The 22,349-nt window shown below is 38.0% G+C and overlaps 1 protein-coding gene across 11 annotated transcripts in view; it reads right to left on the minus strand.

Annotated features, from left to right (window-relative positions):
* Positions 1-22,349, minus strand: part of LOC308688229 (B-cell receptor CD22-like) — a 66,233-nt gene that overhangs the window by 18,156 nt on the left and 25,728 nt on the right. For 4 of the 11 annotated variants that reach the window (XM_081361165.1, XM_081361160.1, XM_081361164.1 and 1 more), the window contains 4 exons: positions 10,280-11,497; positions 10,127-10,183; positions 6,807-7,178; positions 6,669-6,722 (listed from right to left, as the gene is read on the minus strand). In XM_081361165.1, the coding sequence (XP_081217291.1) occupies positions 6,669-6,722; positions 6,807-6,956 (204 nt within the window). In that variant the 5' untranslated portion in view covers positions 6,957-7,178; positions 10,127-10,183; positions 10,280-11,497. Of the gene's footprint in view, positions 1-6,668; positions 6,723-6,806; positions 7,179-10,126; positions 10,184-10,279; positions 11,498-17,575; positions 17,677-22,349 lie in introns of all 11 variants that reach the window. The other 7 variants (XM_081361167.1, XM_081361162.1, XM_081361161.1 and 4 more) reach the window with 3 other exon arrangements.

A 22,349-nucleotide genomic window follows, 5' to 3' on the forward strand; every position in this document is an offset into this window, starting at 1 on the left:
GCGTTGTCATCGGTCCAGGCGAAGGTCCTTCGTCAGATCTGGATACGGCCTGGATCCGGCAGGCTGCGGGAAAACCTCGGGATAAACACAGACACTAAAAATTAGCGTAGATGCCATTCTTCTCATGATGTACTGAGTACATCAGGATTTATGGGAAGTGTTCCCGGTTCTGGCTGACCTAATCTATGCAGCCTAACATTAAATTATAGAAGTCTATAATGTATTATGTGAATGCTAGGTCAAAAAGATGTGTCTTTAATCTAGCTTTGAACTGACAAGAGTGTGTCTGCTTCCCGGACAATGGTAGGAAGACTGTTCCATAGTTTTGGTGCTAAATAGGAAAAGGATCTAACGCCAGCAGTCGACTTTGATATTCTAGGTATTATCAACTGGCCGGAATTTTGAGATCGCAATAGACGTGACGGACTATAATGCGTTAAGAGCTCGCTCAAGTACTGCGGAGCTAAACCATTTAGTGCTTTGTAAGTAATCAGCAATATTTTAAAATTTATGCGATGTTTAATAGGGAGCCAGTGCAGTTTTGACAGAACTGGGATTATGTGGTCATATTTCCTGGTTCTGGTAAGAGCTCGAGCTGCTGCGTTTTGAACCAGCTGTAGTTTGTTTATTAAGCGTGCAGGGCAACCACCCAGTAGAGCATTACAATAATCTAGCCTTGAGCTCATGAACGCATGAACTAATTGTTCCGCATTTGTCAATGAGAGCATTTGACGTAATTTAGATATATTTTTAAGATGGAAAAATGCAGTTTTACAGATACTAGACACGTGACTTTCAAATGAAAGGTTGGTATCAAAGAGCACACCCAGGTTCCTAACCGACGACGAAGACTTAATAGAGCAGCCATCAAGTGTTAGACAATATTCTAGGTTATTACGTGAGGACGTTTTTTGTCCAATAATTAGAAACTCTGTTTTTTCAGAATTTAGAAGTAGGAAATTACGAGTCATCCAATTTTTTATATCCGCTATGCATTCCGTTAATTTTGTGAATTGATAAGTTTCGTTAGGTTTTGAAGAAATATACAGCTGAGTATCGTCAGCATAACAGTGAAAGCTAATTCCATGTTTCCTAATAATATCTCCCAATGGTAGCATGTACAGAGTGAACAGCAGCGGTCCTAGTACTGAGCCTTGTGGTACGCCATACTGAACTTGTGATCGATGAGACATCTCATCATTTACTGCTACAAACTGATAACGGTCAGATAAGTATGATTTAAACCATGCTAGTGCATTTCCCGTAATGCCAACATAATGTTCTAATCTATTTAAAAGAATGTTGTGGTCACTGGTGTCAAATGCAGCACTAAGATCAAGTAACACTAATAGAGAGATACAACCACGATCGGATGATAAGAGCAAATCATTTGTGACTCTAACGAGAGCTGTCTCGGTACTATGGTAAGTTCTAAATCCGGACTGGAAATCCTCGCAGATATAATTTCTTTCAAGAAAGGAACACAGTTGTGAGGATACTGCCTTTTCTAATATCTTTGACAGAAAAGGTAGATTCGAGATCGGCCTGTAATTGACTAATTCTGAAGGATCAAGTTGCGTTTTTTAACAAGCGGTTTAATCATAGCCAGCTTAAAGTTTTTTGGTACGTATCCTAGAGACAAAGATGAATTAATGATATTAAGAAGAGGATCTATGACCTCTGGAAGTATTTCTTTAAGTAGCTTAGTTGGTATAGGGTCTAGCATACATGTTGTCGATTTAGATGATTTAACGAGTTTAGTAAATTCTTCCTCTTCTATAGCAACGAATGAATCAATTTTTTCCTCAGGAAGACTACAATGCACTCCCTGATGCGATACTGTAGTAGACGGTTGCATAGTTATAATTTTCTTACTGATATTATCAATCTTATAAGTGAAGAAGTTCATAAAGTCATTACTGCTGTGCTGCTTGGAAACTTCTGGGCTTGAAGCTTTATTTTTCGTTAGTTTAGCCACTGTTTCAAATAAATACCTAGGATTATGTTTATTTTCTTCTAATAGGGTTGAAAAATAAGCAGATCTAGCAGCTTTTAAAGCCTCTCTGTAAGTAATTGAGCTCTCCTTCCATGAAATGCGAAATACCTCTAGTTTTGTTTTCTTCCAGTTGCACTCCATTTTTACACAAGTCTTAGTCTTTCATTTTCATCAACATCTATACAAAAGGAAATCATGTTGTACATTAATGTAAACATGAACAACGTGATCTCATGAGAATACGTGTGTATTTTTACATAAAGTGTAGTTCTACCATACGTACATTTAAGTTTTATACTCACAGAAACGTATAATACTGATGTATTTACAGTACTAAAACGTATAATATTTACGTATTGACAGCAAAAAAACAATTTATTTACGTACAAACAACTTTACCAACGTACAAATTTGTACGTATTCATATTTAACTTGTATTAAAATCGTGGCATTAATGTTTTGACTCTATTGCATTCAATTGTCTTATCAATTAAATTTTCAGTCGCATTAATTAATACAGTTTAACATTACTCATAAATAATAACATTTTGCTTTGTTCGTGCCTTCTGGTGCAAACTCGTTTCGGAGGATTAGCCTAACTTACATGGTGTTAAACAAGAATACACTTTAAAACCTTAAAAATGCCTTCTTTAATCGTTTAACCATTTTGTAATATTTGGTTTATTTACCGTGAGACACAAAAGGCGTTTTCTCCTAGACCCATAATACACTAAAACACAACATAAATTCACAAAAGACATCAATTTTATTAGCTTGGTGTAATCCAAATCATTAGAATCCATGCGTTGTTTGCAAGAAACAGATCAAAATTCAGCCATTTATCCAGCAATCTTCATAATTTCTCAGCAGCAGCGATCGTAAAGGTCAAATCCTGGCATCCCGCGCTTGTTGTGAATTCAAATTCAAAAATTGCGCCCGAAGCATTACGACATGTTTTACGGCAGTGATATCAAACACTCATTGGCTCTCGCTTGCTTCGTCACAGATTGCGACATTCTGTGTTTAAATTGGTGTACTACATTTGAAATGGAGAAGCGCGCGCACCTTCACAGAGCGAACAACGAACCGAAACCGGATTAACATTTTCATGGATTAATAACTTATATTCTGCTCTGTAACGTTACCTCATACAAAACTATTATATACTGCCAGAGAGGAATGCGACACATCGTCATTTGAACGACTTTTGGTACCGGTTTTGACATTTTCTCACTAAATAAATTATTGTGATTAAATGTGTAAAAGTTATGTCTGTTGTTTTTCTTTATAATTGTAGCCTAACGTTACGTAGTTTTAAGAAATGGTTAGGGGTTTAGGGGTAGGGGTAGGATTAGTGGCTCAAACTATCTTTTAATGCTATATTGTTAATAAAACTGCCATTTCCCTACACATATGTCCATTACGTTTTATCCTTTTAATATTGTCTATAAAATGGCTATGTTTAGGTGTGGGAGTAGGGTTAAGGGATCTTACATTTATAATCTATAAAATGGTAAAAGGGGAAATATACAGATATCTTTATGATATGAAATATTCGTAAATAGTTTACGTTTTTTAGCTGAAAAAACGTAATGTAACGTTTAAACGTTGCAGATACATCCATATTATACGTTTCAGCATCTATCCAAACGTACAAAACAGTACGTTTTCTATCTTTGAAAATTACGTATTAATACCTACGTATTAACAATGAGACCAGGCTGACATGAAGCATGTAGCATAAATTGCATTGAATTCTGAACAGCAGAAAATAGTGCATATTGCTGCCTGTTGTTTGTGTGTGTTTTTGTTTTGTATATTTTATTGTGTTTGTTGGCTGAAACCTTCACTAGAGTTCTGAAAGAATGACTTAATTTGAAACATAAATGATGTGTTTTGGTAGTTTTAATGCGTTTTGAATGTGAAATTAACTGCAGTGAAGCTGGAAGTTGGTTAAGACAGTGGATTGAAGAGCTTTGAAAAAAGTGATAATTATTGAGAAATACATACATTCTAATTTAATTTAATTAGAATATAACATTCTAATCTTGTCGGATAACAGATTATGATCGGGTTACAAGCATCACCTGTCAGTCAGGGGAAAAATTTAATGATGCCCAGTATCAAGTGTAATTAAAGTCCAAAGGGAAACAACGTTTTTATTTTTATTACTGCCGATGTCTGAGAGACCACAACCCATAAGATTGGCCTTTCATTACAGAAAAGAGGGTCTCCACTTTGTTGCTAAAGTGAACAATGTGTACCGTAATTGCTGCTAATGTACAGTATGAAATAATGTTATATCATTTTATAATTGTACTAAAATGTATACTTTTTTAAAAAGAACTGCAACATGTTCAAAATTGAAACCAAAGGAAGAAATATAAGCATTCCCCTGATTTACTGCTGCGGTCGCATTTTATTTATCTAGAGTCTAGATCATGTACAGTTTAACTTGTGTGGTGACCTGCACTTGTTACCTTAAAGCAATATTTCTGCTCTATTCAGTTTTGTCAGTTAGGAAGTGTTTAATTTTAGATAAAAGCAAAGATGATAGAAACTAGATCCAATTACCGAAGATATTTGTTTGTCAAATTGTAAAGGCCCATCTAAAAGCACACCCCATATTCCGCACATGTGTAGATATAAATGCAGATAAGCTCCTCAAATCAATGCTGGGGGTCTTAAAATGATCAGTGGGGCGAAAACTATCACCTCTTTGTCTTCATTTAAAGGGGTCATATAATGGTACATGCACTTTTACAAGTTGATTGCACTGAAATGTGTGTTGGCAGTGCCTGTGCACAACCATCCTATCATGCTAAAAATCCATCCAGTGGTTTTGTTTTAATCTCCTTATATGTTTGACCCTCTCTGAAATCAAGCCGTTCGATATTATGACGTCATAATATCCAACGCCCCTCCCGCGATTGTGATTGACAGCAGTGTTTCAAACACAGACCCGCCCTCACGCCCTCGTGAGAGAGCTGTCAATCATAGCATGTGCCGACGCACGTTCATTGTTGATAGCTGGAGTGCTGAGTAGAATGGCGTCTAACGATTCTGGTGTTCTGTTCTTGGGTGTAATAACTAACACAGCAGTCATTTTGATGTTCCTAAATCCGTACAGCTGAAGACGCAGTGGCTGAGTTTGTTTTCGAAGGGAATATTCCCCACGATCAACGTCAATGCTGTCATGTTTGCGCGAATCATTTCACCAGACTGCTTTACAAACGAGGGTCAGTATAAAACTGTTTTTGCTAAGAAGCTGCTCCAGAAAAAGGATCAGTATGAACTATTCGTGTTCCTGCTGCACCTCCAGAAGAACTGAAGTGAGTGTAATGTTTTATTAACCTTTATATTAATCTTTGCAAATAGCTTGCACGCTTCACGATGAATGTGGCTATTTTTACACTCAGGGTACATTAGGGCATGTTTTCTATGTACGACGTGCTCAATATAATTCATAATACCACGTTTATAATGAACAACACGTTATGGTTTTTGTATTATTATTTTAAACGGTGTACGCACAGAACAGAGGGGCGGGGTCAGCAAATCTCATTATCATTTAAAGACACATGCACTGAAACGGCATGCTGAAAACAGCTGTTTTTGACCAGGTAAAATGAGTGTTTTCTTACAATACTAATGAGAATTTTTAATTAAAGTATATTACAAACTTTTAATTCATACCCTAAAAAAACATATTAGCTTGTACAAAAATGACATTATATGACCTCTTTAAAGGGACAATATGTATCTTTTTAGGTATTTTATTATCTAAAATCAATATTTTTATTCATAAATATGTCCTCAATGGTGTCCAAATACCTCTGCCAATGATCTGACTTGTCCTCGTAAACGAAGAATTTATTATCTTTATATACATAGGACGGGTAGGTCCACGGAGGCTTCCATGTAGTTCCGCCATCTTGAAAAACTATAATAGCAGAGAGGGACAAAAAGTACTAGGCCAACGCGTTTCCACAACGCGTTTTCGTTCAGAGCCCGCGTCACGTGACTGAAGTCAACAGAAGCGGAGGAGCAGAGCAGAGAGGCGCTTGTCACTGCCCCGGCAAGTTTAAAAGGCTGCACTTCACGGTTAAGTCACAGGATAACGAGTCATCTTAGTCGATAAAGTCCAAAATAAGACCGTAAAAGGAAACATGACCGGAGATTACAAAAACAAGGGTTTATGTCGGGATAGCTAATGCAGGAGAAAGCTTTCAAAAGAGACGCTGAAGTTGCCTGCTTTCTTCTCGACAGGTAAGTCAATGTAAGTCAATGTTAAGGTCTTAATTACAGGCTTTTTATTTTTATTTTTTATTAGCCTATATAGACCAGCATTTCCCAGCGGGGTGACGCTGGCTTTTGAGTGTTTTCGAAACACACAAACCATACACCATAATTATATTTGAGTAAAAAGTATATGCTCAGTAATACCTTTGGCTTCAAAATACTACAAATTGCACATGTTGTCTATTGTATACTATAATGTATTTTACTGGTCGAGTAAGTATTTTATTCTGACACACGCACACATCTATGGTACAGAGCAGCGTTTCCCAAGACCATTGGTGTCTTCTGGGAAGTGCAGCCCTGATCTGTAGCCTACATACATTAAAAAACACTCAGAAAATAAGCCAATAGAGACAGTGTGTAACATTACCAGATTAGATGGCCACTGTGACAGTTGTAGGGCTGGTGTTAATGCTGCCAGTGTCTGAAAGTTTGGATGAATAGTGATTAATGAACAGAGACACAGATATCATGAGTGTGTAGAAAGAGCTCATGTGAATATAATTACCTGCACAGTATCCTGAACAGAACACAGTTGGACTAACCAGCTCATAGACATAATAATTGCCTGGACAGGCTTTGACTTTAATGGGAAAAGACCCGAGAAAGCAGCAGTAACTCCTCCAGTGACCGCAGACATCTCGAGTGACGACTCCATCTGTTACTGTTGGGTGTCCACCACGTATCCACAGCGCGTAATCAGTGCCACAACTGAACGGAGCAACACATGTGTCTAGGATATGAGCGCTAGTGTTGTTAATGAAGAGACGATACCAGCCGCTCCAGGAGACAGACATGTCGCCACAGTTTTTGACTGAACCACGTTTATTACTGATGGATCTCCATGTATCGTCCAGCACAGTGTAGGTGTAGCAGGGGTCTGCAGAGAGATTAACTTATGAACATATATTAAGAAATTAACAAGTTTCTGAAAAACATGTTTTACTACAAAATGTAACCAAAAGTGCAGCTTTAGACATTACTTTTTCTTCTTCTGCTAATTCGGAGCGATTCATTTCGATCCACAATATTTTTATCAAATGCATTTATAGGATTATTTAAACATCAATGCGTCTTAAATAAAAAAAACAAAAAAAAAATCTTTTAAATTGGAAGTAAACATAACATACCAGTATAATCATGTGCATATTATTATTATTACTATTTTTTAAGATTTTATGTCCATTTTCTTGGTCTAAAAATGACCATTTCAAAATGACATTGCCAGGTTTTCAGTGGGAATCCATAAACTAATATTAAAGTAACAATATGACATTCAGTTTCCTCAATATTCCATATGCAAATAATGAAAATAAATAAATAAATTAAACTAAATGATTTGACTAAAACAGCAGTATTTTATTTTACAGAAAATAAGTGAGTTTCTCCACAGCGTGTGAAGTGTTTTATTCCAGTCGTGTCCTCAGCAACACTGTATCAGCGGTTTGATCGGGTCTGACTCTAGACTAGCACTATTGAGAGAGAGACAGAGATCTGTCGTTCACTCAGTGACAGTCAGTGTTTGAGCTGAGAAGAGATCAGACACGAGGCGCTCAGAAAAGTGTCACTAAAGCTCAGGATGGACAGATTCGACACATGCGCACTCCGACTGCACCAGTCCTATAGAGGGCAGTGTAGTCGTGACTCGTGTCAGCTACAGGACCTCTGCTCTGAAGGACAAAGAAGAAAGCAAGCTTTGTGTTTCACTTCCGAAGATACACAACCTCAAAGCAACTGCTCATGTTCCACTGTGTATGTGTGTGTGCTGTGCTCTCTGCTGTGTGTGTGTGTTTGTGTGCTCTCCACTGTGTGTGTGCTGTACTCTCCGCTGTGTGTGTGTGTTTGTGTGCTCTCCACTGTGTGTGTGCTGTGCTCTCCGCTGTGTGTGTGTGTTTGTGTGCTCTCCACTGTGTGTGTGATGTGCTCTCCGCTGTGTGTGTGTGTGTGTGTGCTCTCAGCGGTGTGTGTTAAAGTGTGTTTCTCTGGACTTGTTTCTGTTTGCAAATGTTCTGTGCTTTAACATGGTGTGTGTAGCAGTGCTGGGCAACGCTGGTAAATAACGCTCTGTTTTAAAACTGGTGATAGGCACAGTCTTACAAATTATAGGCCTATATCTTTGCTTTCCCAATTTTCAAAAATTTTGGAGAAGCTTTTTGTTAAAAAATTGGATTATTTTCTTGAAAAACATTCTTTGATAAACGATAATCAGTTTGGGTTTTGTAGCACCCGCTCAACAGCTATGGCTTTGATGAAAATCACAGAGGACATTACTACAGAATTGGAGGATAAAAAAAAAAAAAAAATCACACAGTTGGAGTTTTTATTGACCTTAAAAAGACCTTTGACACTCTTGATCACGGAATATTGATATCTAAATTGCAGACATATGGAATTAGAGACATATGGATTATTAGTTATCTAGAAAATAGACAAAAATATGTAGAGTATATAGGCCATGAATCTAAGTTGGAAACAATACAGTGTGGAGTCCCTCAAGGCTCTGTGCTGGGGCCTAAATTATTTTATACATTAATGATCTCTGTGATGAATCAAAGATTTTACGTTTTGTTCTTTTTGCGGACGATACAATTTTTTTTTGTATCGGGGAAGAACTTAAAAATTTTAATGAAAACTATTGAACAAGAATTGGTCCTACTTCAGAAATGGTTTAACAAAAATAAACGAAAGTTTATTTAAAAATAAACGATGAAAAATTTTAATGGAAATCACACATAGCCTATGTAAGAAATAAAATTTGTAAAAAATATTGCTGTTTTGAGTAAAGTAAAGTTTATGTTAAATTATAAAGCAATGAGAATCCTTTGTTCCTTTATTTTGCCCTATTTGATGTATTGTTTGGAGTTGCTCCAAGAGAACATACTACAGGACTGTTTCTGAGGTCAGGACTACTCAAATTGAAGGACTTGGTTTCTTTACAAACTTTATTAGTTGTTCATAAAGCAAAACATTGCTTGTTACCACATGGACTGCAAACCCTTTTTACTGTAAATAGTGAGACAAGCAGAAGAAATAATGACTTTAAACAACCTTTTGCTGGAAATACCCTCAAACAAATGTGTGTTTCAGTTTCTGGTGTGAAAAGATGGAATTGTCTAGAGAATGATCTAAAATGTGGTTCAAATATGGTTCAATTTAAATAAGTATAAAGAGAAGATACTTAACTTGTATAAAGATGATGGTGAAAATTGTTAAAACTATATCATCAATGATCATGGTCTCGTCGTTGTCTTTGATGCCAGAGTTGTCATTATTGCATTAATGTTTTTTTTTTTTTTTTTTTAGTGTTGTGTAAGCAGAATTAATAAAAAAAAAAAAAAGAAAAAGAAATATAAAAAATGGAAAATTGTTAAAATTGAAAGTAGATTACATCTGGTCTGGGCTATTTTTTATTTTATTTTTTTGTCGTTATTATTCTTTTTTCTTTCATGTTGGTGAGGCCATCTAATTTGTAACTTTTATTATAAGAATGGGGTAGGAGTTTATAATTTTTTTTTCTTCATCCTACTCTTGTCATGGAATGTATTTTTGTTGTGTTTGTTGGATTGTTGTGGCATTTCGTGTTGCATGAAAAGAGAATAAATAAATTAAATGAAATATAGGCCTATTTCCTCTATTTACTTTTTTCCATCTACTGACAGTTATGCTTCAATAAAACCTTGTTTTTTTAAGGTTGCTTGAAATCAGTTATAATCTGTAATCTTAAATAATCTATTTAATTTCAACATTTCAATCAGTTATTGTAGATGTTTCCACATGAAGTACATTTTCTAAGTTGAACTGACAAAACATTTTTTCAGTGTACATTACCTATTGCAGTCGTCGCCGGTGAGACAGATGAAAAGGCCAAGTACAGTCTTAAGACATCTAAAACAATTATAAATACAAATTAATCAACATGTTTAGGACACAATAAAATATAAATAATATAAATATAAGCTTGTACTTAAAATAATAGTTCACCCAAAAATGAAAGTTCTGCCATCATGGCTTTTTCTTTCACAGAATATTGTATTGTTTATCCCAGAAATGAATCTCACACATCTTTTCCACTTAATGAAACTCTCAAGCCTTTTCTGTTCAAACTAACAAAAAAGCATGTTACGGAGGGGAAGTAACAAAGAGAAAAAAAAAGGTAACATTGATTACGTGGAGGACGCACTTCGGCCTCAGCCCCAGAGTGAAAGCAAGCACAACTTCAAGTACAAGTAAAAGTATTTATTTTTGTTACATATTTAAGTGATTAACAAAGGATGGGAATAACTCTTCAGGAGAGAGCATGGCCTAAAATAACAAACAAAAATAGAGGCTAACTAAGGTTAAAGGGAGCTATCTACCCTGCACAAAAACAAAGATGAAAATCAACAACAAAACCTAACCTCTAACCAAAGACAGGAAAAAAGGTATTAAGTTTCAAGTTTGTATTTGTTTATATAGCACATTTAAAAACAGCAAACAGGGCTGACCAAAGTGCTGAACAATACACAAGATACAAAACAAGGACATAACCACACATTCATGACAAAAGCTCACAATGAATTAAAAGCTAAAAAAATAATAATAATAAAAAAAAAAATAAAAAAAATAAGGCACCCTCTCCCTACATTCCCCCAGACAATCCAAAATGAACACAGCTAACAAGATTCCATACAATACCTTTTAATTACCCACAGGTAGAGATATCAACACTAGAAAGCAAGCTGTGTCACTCTTAGCACAAAACAAATGAGTATAGGTCCACTCTAACTCAAGTATAAGCACGGTTTTCACCAAAACACACAATCTTAGTCTGAGGGAGAAGTTTTCCTCAGCACAGGCTTCTCGAAGTTCTGCATTTATACTGCTCAGCTCAGACTCAGGCATGCTCACAATGAGTTGCAGCTGATGGTAATTAACCTGAGTGAAAGAGAGTGAGGGAGAGAAACAGAGCACAACACAGGGCATACAAGCATTTTCTCACAACACATTATATTAAAAGACCCTGGGACGTAACACCCCCACCACTAAGATTACAGACCAGGGTACGATAAGGTTTCTGTATCACTATCCCAACATACACGTCACCTAAGTTGCCATCCCAACAGATCTGGACAGAGCATCGGCCACAATGTTGTCGGTGCCTCTGATGTGCTGGATCTGGAGATTAAAATCTTGAAGCTTGAGAGCCCAGCGCAGTAAATGCTGGTTAGAGGAAGACATGTTGGACAAAAAAGTTAGAGGATTATGGTCTGTATACACAATTACAGGTAGAGCACTACTCCCAACATAAACCTCAAAATGTTGTAAGGCCCACAATAAAGCCAAAGCTTCCTTTTCGATTGTGCTGTAGGATAACTGACCCTTTGAGAACTTGCGGGAGAAATAAGACACCGGGTGTTCAATGCTTTGAGCATCTTCTTGAATAAGGACAGCTCCCGCACCAAAGTGGCTTGCATTCACCTGTAGTTTGAATGGCAGTTTGAAGTTAGGGGCAGCTAACACAGAGGCATTACTCAACAGGTCTTTAGCAGCTTCAAATGCTCGATCACAGTCACTGTTCCAGCTAAACATTCTCATTGTGCTCAGGAGGTCTGTGAGTGGAGCAACTACAGAGGAAAAGTTTCTGCAAAAACCTCTGTAGTAACCTGACATTCCCAGAAATCGGCGAAGCTCGCGCTTGTTGTTGGGTTTAGGGAACTTAAGAATAGCTTCCACCTTAGCTTCAACAGGTTTCACCCAACCATGGCCTACCTTTTTCCCGAAGTAGGTTACTGTAGCGTTCCCTATCTCACACTTAAACAGGTTCAAGGTTAGCGAAGCACGTTTTAATCTTTCAAAAACCATTTCCAAGGTTTCAATATGGTCTTCCCATGATTCATTATAGACTACAATGTCGTCAAGATATGCATCACAATTTGGTACGTCACCCAACACAATGTGCATCAACCTTTGAAAGGTGGCTGGAGCATTTCTCATTCCGAAAGCAAGGACAGAATATTCCAGGAAATGATCTGGTGTAACAAATTCAGAGATTTCTGCAGCTCGGGTGGTTAGTGGCACTTGCCAGTAAGAGCGGAAAAGAGTCAGGTTTCGTCACTGCGTTTACCTTGCGGAAGTCAGTACAAAACCGGTATGTGCCATCTGCCTTTGGAACTAATAGACACGGTGAGCTCCACGGGCTCTGACTATGCTGAGCCAGACCATGCTGTAACATGTACTCGACTTTGGTTTTCATGATGTGACGTTTAGTTGGATTAACTCTGTAAGAGTGCTGTTTGATCGGTTTAGCGAAACCTACATTGATATCATGTTCAAGAACTGTTCTCCCTGGCTCATTAGAAAACAGAGGTGAATACCGATGCATTAGTTGCATAATCTGACTGGCTTCCTCAGGTTCTAGGTGAGAAAGAAAGGAAGGTAGATCTTTCAATACAGCAGAGTTTAGTAGTCCTTTACTATCTTGTTCAACAACTTCAGCTACAGCAACCGGTAAAGGCGTAGTCACAAGGTTACATGGTGGATCAGGGTTAGAGTCACAAACAAATCCCTTTAACATGTTAATGTGGCATATCCTGGTTTTACGCCACCTATCAGGAGTGCTGACAACATAGTCTGTGTCACTAAGTTTTTCTTTTACAGAATAAGGACCAGTGAACTTAGCATTGAGGGACGAACCAGGCTCAGGTAGAAGTATAAGAACTTCGTAGTTTGGTTGGAAACTACGAGATAGACTTTTTTTGTCATACCAGGCTTTCATTTTGGATTGGGTTGTGGTCAGATGTTCTCTAGCCAGCTTAGAAGCTCTATGTAACCGTTCTCTAAATGAGCTTACATAATCTAGGACTGTGACAGGCATTGCATCCTTAGCCAACAACTGCTCGCTCAACACTTTAAGAGGGCCCCGCACGGTGTGACCAAAGACGAGGTCGGCAGGACTGAATCCAAGTGATTCCTGCTCTGCTTCTCGAATCGCAAAAATCAAGAAAGGTAAGCTTTCTGCCAAATCTTTACCACTAGAAAGACAGTAAGTCCGCAGCATCGTCTTAAGCGTTTGGTGGAACCTTTCCACAGCACCTTGAGATTGAGGATGGAATGCACTTGACAGTTTATGAGTAATTCCAAACTGAGTTAGAGTCTGTGAGAACAGTTTTGATGTGAAATTTGTACTGCGATTAGTTTGTATGACCTTTGGCAATCCAAAGACAGTGCAAAACTTGATCAGTTCACGAACAATGATGTGGGCTTTCGTGGAACGTAAGGGTATTGCTTCGGGAAAACGTGTAGAAGTAGACATTATAGATAGTATATATTCGTGACCAGATTTGGACTTAGGCAGAGGACTACGCAGTCTGATAACAGGCGTTCAAAAGGTTATCGCATAACAGGAATAGGCCGCAAGGGAGCAATTGGAAGTTTTTGGTTCGGTTTACCAGCTATTTGACAGGCAGCCCATGAGCGGCAGAACTTGGACACCGCTGATTTTAGCCCTGGCCAGAAAAAGTAGCGTGACACTCGTTTGTATGTCTTGGTAACTCCTAAGTGACCTGAGAGTACATGCTCATGAGCGATTTTCAGGACAGGCTCTCTATACGGTTGAGGCAGAACGATTTGATGAATTGTGTTGAGGGAAGAACGAGCAATGGGCTTCCATCGCCGCATTAATACTTCCCCTTCCCAGAAGTACTTTACCTTATCATGAAGTTTTCTTTTGAGATTCACAACAGACTCAATACAGCTTGCTAAAGAAGGGTCTGTTCTCTGAGCAGCACCCAACGGTTCCCTGCCCACTCCCAATACAACTTTCAGTTCAGGTACATAATCTACCTCACAGGTTTTCGTAACATCCGCCGTCTCTGGCGTCAAGTTTTGATCATCTGAATCAAATAAGAAGCTCTCAGAGAGATCAATAACATCTCCCATCTTCTTTCTTTGGGCATCCGTAACTACACATGCAGGAAAGGCAGCAGGAAACTTTTGCACAAGTGACACTGTTATTTTGAGCTGGTTCCCTAATTACCAAAGGTCTAGGAAAAACATCTCCACCAGCAAGATCGTTCCCTAGAATAACATCTACTCCATCAACCGGTAGATGCGAACAAACTCCGAGGGTTACAGGCCCGGTGACCAAGTCTGACATGAGGTACAAGTCATGTAATGGTAAACTAAGGCATCCCATGCCAATCCCTCGCACTAAGATATTGGTGCCGGAGTAAACAGTTAGAGACGGTAACGATTTTTCACAAATCAATGACTGGACTGATCCAGTGTCTCTCAAAATCTTCAATGACCTACCTACTGCATCAGGTGAATGAGATACTGTGCCATCCAGTAAAAACGGCTGATACGCACTAATAACAATCTCTGCACTACCCTTACTGTTACCGACCGTGTGCACCAAAGCTGCACTTCTAGGCTGTGAAGCAGCAGTTTTCTGTTTCCAAGCCCGACACTCAGAAATTAGGTGACTTGGATCCAGACAGAAAAAAACAAACTCGCTTGTCCTTTTAACGAGGTGAACTTGGTTGTGTGACTGGTTTAGCATGTGACCAGACAGGTCTCACCTCCTTGGTAAAAATGGTAAATGGACTGCATTTATATAGCGCTTTCACAGACCCAATGGCCACCAAAGCGCTTTACAATATTGCCTCACATTCACCCATTCACTCACTCATTCATACACCTTGTTCGTATTAACGTTAACGGAGGACATTACGTTACGCCGAGGAGTAAAGAATACATTCCGATGCGTTAACACAAATTCATCAGCTAAAACAGCTGCGGCAACGATAGAAGTCACTTTCTGTTCGTTTAGGTGAATTACCACATTTTCAGGCACACTACTTTTGAAATCCTCAAGCAAAATTAGCTCTTGTAGTTGTTCAAATGTAGTGACTCGATTAGAAAGACACCACTTCTCAAAAAGTGTGCGCTTTTCTCGGGCGAACTCAACATAAGTCTGTTTGGCAGTTCTGGCATGAGAACGGAACCTTTGTCTGTACGCCTCCGGTACTAGTTCATACGCTCTAAGTACCGCGGCTTTCACAACGTCATAGTCAAGCGATTGTTCTAGTGGCAAAGCAGAGGAAACGTCCTGGGCTTTCCCAGAAAGGCTGCACTGCAGAAGCAATGCCCACACGTCTTTAGGCCAGCGCAACTTCCCGGCTATGCGCTCAAAAGTAACAAAATAAGCATCTACTTCGCTTTTCCTAAATGGTGGAACCAGTTTCAAATACCTGCTTAAATCAAAATTTTCATTGGCTTCAGCCTCACGTGGATTTTGAGGTGCAGCAGAATGGCTATCAGAAGGAGTGCTAGCAGAAGGAGTTCGTGAACGAGGCAAAGGTACAGGTTTGCTTTCCAATTCTTGCTTTTCAATTCGAGCCATCTGACGCAATTGAATATCCCGATCAGTCTCCGCCTCTAACATGCGCAATTTAACCAGCATTGTTTGATGCTCTTGTTTTTTAATCATCTAATCGAGTTCTTTCATCTTTAACGCCAACATTGGGTCGACAGAAGGCTCTACCGCAGGAACACCAGGAGGGCCATCATCCGACACAACTCCCTCTGCTATGTCGGGCGACACCTCCTCCCTGCCAGAGGGTTCTGGTAGAATTCCCATTTCTTCAAGTTTATCGCGCAGTACTTGCTTGATAACATGTTTTGCTGCTTCTGTAGGAACAGTAATATTAAAAAAGTTAGCAATCAAAATTAAATCCGCTTTCCTACAACGCTCAAAGACTTCTGTGGTAGGAGAGAGAGTGAACTTAATCAAGTCAAACTCCATCTTACTACCAGTTTCCTCCCCACACCAAAAAAAACCTGCCAAACAGCCTATGAAAAGAAAAAAGTAAACTTACCCACGAATGAGTGACTTGACACTATTATTAACGGGAACGGACGAGCCCCCACTTGTTACGTTCCCCTCCCAGTCTAGGGGTTAGGAGGGGAAGTAACAAAGAGAAAAAAAAAAAGTAACATTGATTACGTGGAGGACGCACTTCGGCCTCAGCCCCAGAGTGAAAGCAAGCACAACTTCAAGTACAAGTAAAAGTTCTGTAAAATTTATTTCTGTTACATATTTAAGTAATTAACAAAGGATGGGAATAACTCTTCAGGAGAGAGCATGGCCTAAAATAACAAACAAAAATAGAGGCTAACTAAGGTTTAAGGGAGCTATCAACCCTGCACAAAAACAAAGATGAAAATCAACAACAAAACTTTCCTGAGCTCCCTCTCTAACCAAAGACAGGAAAAATATTAAAATAAAATAAGGCACCCTCTCCCTACATTCCCCAGACAATCCAAAATGAACACAGCTAACAAGATTCCATACAATACCTTTTAATTACCCACAGGTAGAGATATCAACACTAGAAAGCAAGCTCTGTCACTCTTAGCACGAAACAAATGAGTATAGGTCCACTCTAACTCAAGTATAAGCACGGTTTTCACCAAAACACACAATCTCAGTCTGAGGCTGGGGGAAAAGTGTTCCTCAGCACAGGCTTCTCGAAGTGCTGCATTTATACTGCTCAGCTCAGACTCAGGCATGTGTCAATGAAATTTTAATTAATCAACTTTAATTAATCAACTAACATTTGTTTTTCTTGCAGGAATAACATTCATATACTTTTAATGTGTCAAAACTCTTTGGGGAAAAACTTGTGATTTTGAGTATGTGTCTATGGGTAAAAATAACATAGTTATGGGAAGTGAAACTAGACAAGTCTGTTAGAACAAATTAAGTCATCTTTAAAACCTTGTGATAAGTAATCACAAGATCAGAGTTTGCTTTACCTAGTAACAGAGGGGTTTGCATATGAAGAACCAATCAAATAGTGGGGAAATTATGTAATGCAGCATGAAATTTATGCCATACCCTGATTCTATAAAAACTGTTGTATATGTGTTTTTCGGTGGGATTCTCAATGGAATTTGTCTGAGATCCTCCGGCCTTGTTTCTTGGGAGAGATTCCCTGAGAACTGCTCGGGAAGATCTCCTGGCCGTGATTAAAGCATTTAAAGGACATTTGCAGGTCTGTTTGTCAATTTATTCCTGCGCAGGAAGCTAGTTTAGGCAGGAAGCTAGTTTAGAAAACTAATTAGTTAGAGGAACAAGTTAGACTAGGTAAGATATCCAAGTGAGGACGTCGCCAGGAGACGAGACTCAGATATCAGGTGGGGACGTCGCCAGGAGACGAGACCCAGGTACCCAAGTGGGGACGTCGCCAGGAGACGAGACCCAGGTACAGATAGTTAGTTTAGGGAATAATCTACCCGAGTGGGGACGTCGCCAGTAGACGAGACCCAGGTAGTTAGGTTTAGGGAAAATATCCACGACACATGCTCACAACAAGTTGCAGCTGATGGTAATTAACCTGAGTGAAAGAGAGTGAGGGAGAGAAACAGAGCACAACACAGGGCATACAAGCATTTTCTCACAACACATTATATTAAAAGACCCTGGGACGTAACAAAGCACTATTGCAGCTCTACAGTATCTATATGAAGTATGTGTGTGTCATACTGATATAAAAAGCTAAGTTTGCACAACCAAAAGAAACACTGATTCAATAAAAAACAAACATTTTCAATAATTCATTAACATCTAAACCTCTGCTAATTCTCAGATGAATGACAGAAAAAAAGTCAGCCTGGTTTGAAATAGATATTTATTTTTTTCCAGTTGATTTCACATTAAGCTGTGGTTGAAGTCAGTTGTAGTTATTTTGTCTATCTTTTCTTCAGTGATTCTGCTTGTTAACGTCAGGTTTCTTTAATAATCAAACAATCATCACTCAATGAATCACTTAATTATCTCATTAAAGTGGTCATATAATGGTACATGCCCTTTTTTATTGTACTGAAATGTGTGTTGGCAGTGCCTGTACACATCCATCATAAAATTATAAAAATCCATCCAATGTTTTTTTTTTAAACTATCTGTCTATCAAATCAAGCCGTTCGACCTAGTGACGTCACACGGTCGGACGCCCCTCCCACGATTTTTGATTGACAGCAGCGTTTCAATACAGTCCCGCCCTCGCTCGTGAGCGAGCTGTCAATCATCATAGTCCGCGCATCATTGTTGATACGCTGGAGCACTGTCTATGAGCAGAATGGTGTCTAAGCGATTGTGGTGTTCTGTTCTTGGGTGTAATAATGAACACAGCATGATTTTGATGTTCCTAAATCCGAACCGCTGAAGACGCAGTGGCTGAGTTTTGTTTTCGAAGGGAATATTCCCCACGATCAACGTCAATGCTTTCATGTTTGCGCGAATCCTTTCACACACCAGACTGCTTTACAAACGAGGGTCAGTATAAAGCTGTTTTTGCTAAGAAGCTGCTCCTGAAAAAAGGATCGGTACCAACTATTCGTGTTCCTGCTGCACCTCCAGAAGAAGAAGTGAGTAACGTTTTATTAACCTTTATATTATTTATATTAATCTTTGCTAATCGCTTGCTGCACGCTTCACGATGAATGTGGCTATTTTTACATTCAGGGTTCATTACGGGATGTTTTCTATGTACGACGTTATAAATATAATTCATAATCCCAAGTTTATAATGAACAACGCGTTATGGTTATTGTGTTAGAAACGGTGTACGCACAGAACAGAGGGGTGGGTTGAGCAAAGCTCATTATCATTTAAAGACAAATGCACTTAAACTATGGAGCTTATAATATGACAAAATTATTTGAATTTGAATTGTCTAAATTTGAATTATTTGCAAGTGTAATCTAACAAAATTTAATTTTAGGTGGTAGTTTAACCCTCTGAGGTCGGCAAACGCGCCGGCGCGTTTTGCCGAATTTTCTTCACATTGTAGCACTATAAACTTAAATTACTCCCTCATTTATGGTCATACAGAAAAAAGAAATATAAAAAAAGAATCTGTGATATTTTTACTTTTGTAGGTGTCCACTTACAATCAAATCAAAACATTGTGCTTTTGTAAAATAAAGAAAATAAACAGGGTGTGCGTTCTGCCTCTCCGTCGCGGTGAACTTTTTTTTCTTGAGCACGTCTATAAACTGAAACAAAACTCAGTGAATACTTGTCACACATTTATGAGCCATATACCTTTATAAACACTTAAGTGTGTACTTTTAAATGATCGGATTCATACTGAAAACAAATATTCTCTGTTTAAGTAATTTGTATAAAACCAACAAGATGTCCAGCTTCTCAAACGCTTGCTCATTACAGTTAATTTGGCCACGCCCACTCGCGCAAAAGACATTCACATGCAAATCTCCACATGGGACGCGAACGCGCTCATTACCTCAAAAACAAAACACCAAAACACTTCACAAGTCTCTGCTTTTCGTCCAGTTTGAAAGACGCGCCGTGAGCTTACATTGGAATTACCTCAGAAGAAGAAGAACGCGATTTGAAGACAAGGAAGATGTAAGGTAAGAAATTCTTACATATTAGTTTGTTATTGTTGCATAAATTTCACATTGCAGTTGAACTGCTGCTAGATATATGGTGAATATTATAATATTTAGACCTGTGTTTACTGTTACTGTTTGTGGATATCTGCTCAAATGTAGATATGTATATGGTAATCATAATGTTTTATATTTGAGCGCGATCGCGTTTGAATGTATCATATTTGGATCGCGTTTGAAAAGCACCAAACGGCTTCATGTTTTTACTATTATCTCATGCCATATCATCATAACGAATGGAAACATTTGAAGTAACATGATAATCAATATATTTTCTCTAGCTTAGTTGTTACTGAAATATTTTGGAAGATTTATAGGCTGCTTATATGGTTATTGTTATTATTATTTTATGCAGCACTGCGCATAGCCTATGCCTATAAGGCACAATAAACCTGATGTTCATTATTATTGGAAACATTTATGTTTGTGTGTATGTGTGTATTCTGTGAATTTTAAAAAGCAATTTTAACCAGAAAAATCTAAAATGTATTCCCAAAATCGTGCAGGTCTATAGTTTCTCTTGATATCAGTATGTTCACTTTTTTTTTTCTTTCAGGGCCCAGATGCCACTCCTGCTGACTTCAACATTCACATGAGTCTCTGTACATGAACATGGTAAAGTGAAAATCAAACACCTTGGAAATGAAAGGTATGCACAATGTTTTTAGGAATGGCACAAAGGTCTCTGTCTTTGGATAATAGTTTTCAATGAGTGCTTTTTTGTCATTTGTTTTGTATCTTTGGATTATGTTGTTGTAAATAGATCCAAACAATTTAAAAGCCATTCTTTTTTAAATCTCCTCATTTACAATATTGTGCAAGGTTGCTCAGAATGATAGGGCCCTGTTAGCTCCTAATAGGGCCGTTAGGGGGAGGTTCTTTGTCTTTCTCAGGTGAGAAAAGCTTACATATTAATGAGGTCCCGCATAAGGCTTTTTCACACAAAACATGTCGTAAAATTTTTAAATCAATATATTGTCTTATCTGAATGAGCAGTCAGGGTGATTTTCACATCGTTTTAGAGCAAATATTCTAGGCTACGTCATACAATTTTCAAAAGTCTTGTGAAGAAATAATCAGTATGGGTTTCATGACCTTATTTCAGTGAGATTTTTTTTTTTTGTATTTTCACAAACCACGCATAAATGTCATTATCTCAAAACTACAAACTTTTACATACATGCTGCTGATATATTATTGTAGCAGAGTTTGTGCTGAATACAGTGTAATTAGACTTTAGCCATGAAAATGTCACAAGTAACAGAAATAAACATAAATGTCAGAGCATGTCAGAACACCTCCAGGGCCCAGAAAACAGCTCAGACCTCAGAGGGTTAAATAGTTCTGAATTTGATTTTTTTTAAACGAATATTGAACATTTGAAATTTAACAAATTGAAATGTTTTTATGGCTGAATTTTATAGATGTATTTTCAAATAGCTAGTTTTTTTTTTGTTCTGAATTCTTACACTGCAAATATTCAGTTTAATAAAATACAGATTTAATTTTGTTTTGTATTGATTGTATCTTAATTTTAATTAATGTTTCATCAACCAATTGTCTGGATTAAATAAATAAGTAAATATATTAGAAAATAGATAATCACAACACGGAGTCGCCGGCGCGTGAGCTGGAGCTGGCCTCATAAACTAACCGAAACTCAGCATATACGTACTTGCCTCACAGACCTGAGACATATATAGAAAGCTTGAAATGTCTACTTTTAAACAGAACAATTCAAAACGAAAGAAAACAGACTGCTCTCTGCTTATGTAATCCGTATGAAATGTGCATTTCTCTCTGGCGCGTTCACTACTGCGAAGATCGCGAGTCAGCATCGCTTCATCTTTCCAGCCGACACTTAACATAATTATTTTTTTTTTTAAATAAACAATTAAAATGTCTCCTGATATATTTTACATATTCATAATCATTTATTTTGCTGGTTCGTTGTGACAGCTTTTAGGTGCTTTATTGGCAGCGCCACACTTACATGTTACATGAACACATCAGCACCGAAAACATGGAGATTTTTTTCTTTTGGGGGGCATTTTGTTTGTGTTCAGGCTTTCTTAGTTGTCTTTAGGCGCAATGTTACGAGGACGCTGCTAATAAAGATGCGAGTAGGCATTGGATTCACGTTCATTATTATATTTAAAAAAATACCCCAGTTTTTATGCCGGTCGTATCATTTTATTTTGTTTTATTTATCCGCCACACCTTAAAGGCCGGTCCGTGCACACACACAATATTACGTAACACTCTGCGCGTATGTTTTAAAAACATAATTTAACATATAAATAACACTTTTTAAATAGCCCACTTAAAGTGTTTATTACAAATAAATGACTAAATGCTAAAAATGAATAAATGCTAATGAACACACATGCATTTACAATTCTGTGAAAACAGGGGGTGCTGCAGCACCACCAGCACCCCCACTTCCCATCCCTGCATTATATGACCCCTTTAACTCTAAAAACACTGCTTCTGTGTTTCTTTGAACACTCTGCTAGAGTTTCCCTTATGACCACTGAGTGATGGTAATTCAACACGGGGGAATTTACTGTGTGAAGTGACAAACCAGATCTGA

The sequence above is a fragment of the Scardinius erythrophthalmus genome, assembly GCF_964197995.2.
Source record: "Scardinius erythrophthalmus genome assembly, chromosome: 3".
In the NCBI taxonomy this organism is placed as follows: domain Eukaryota; kingdom Metazoa; phylum Chordata; class Actinopteri; order Cypriniformes; family Leuciscidae; genus Scardinius; species Scardinius erythrophthalmus.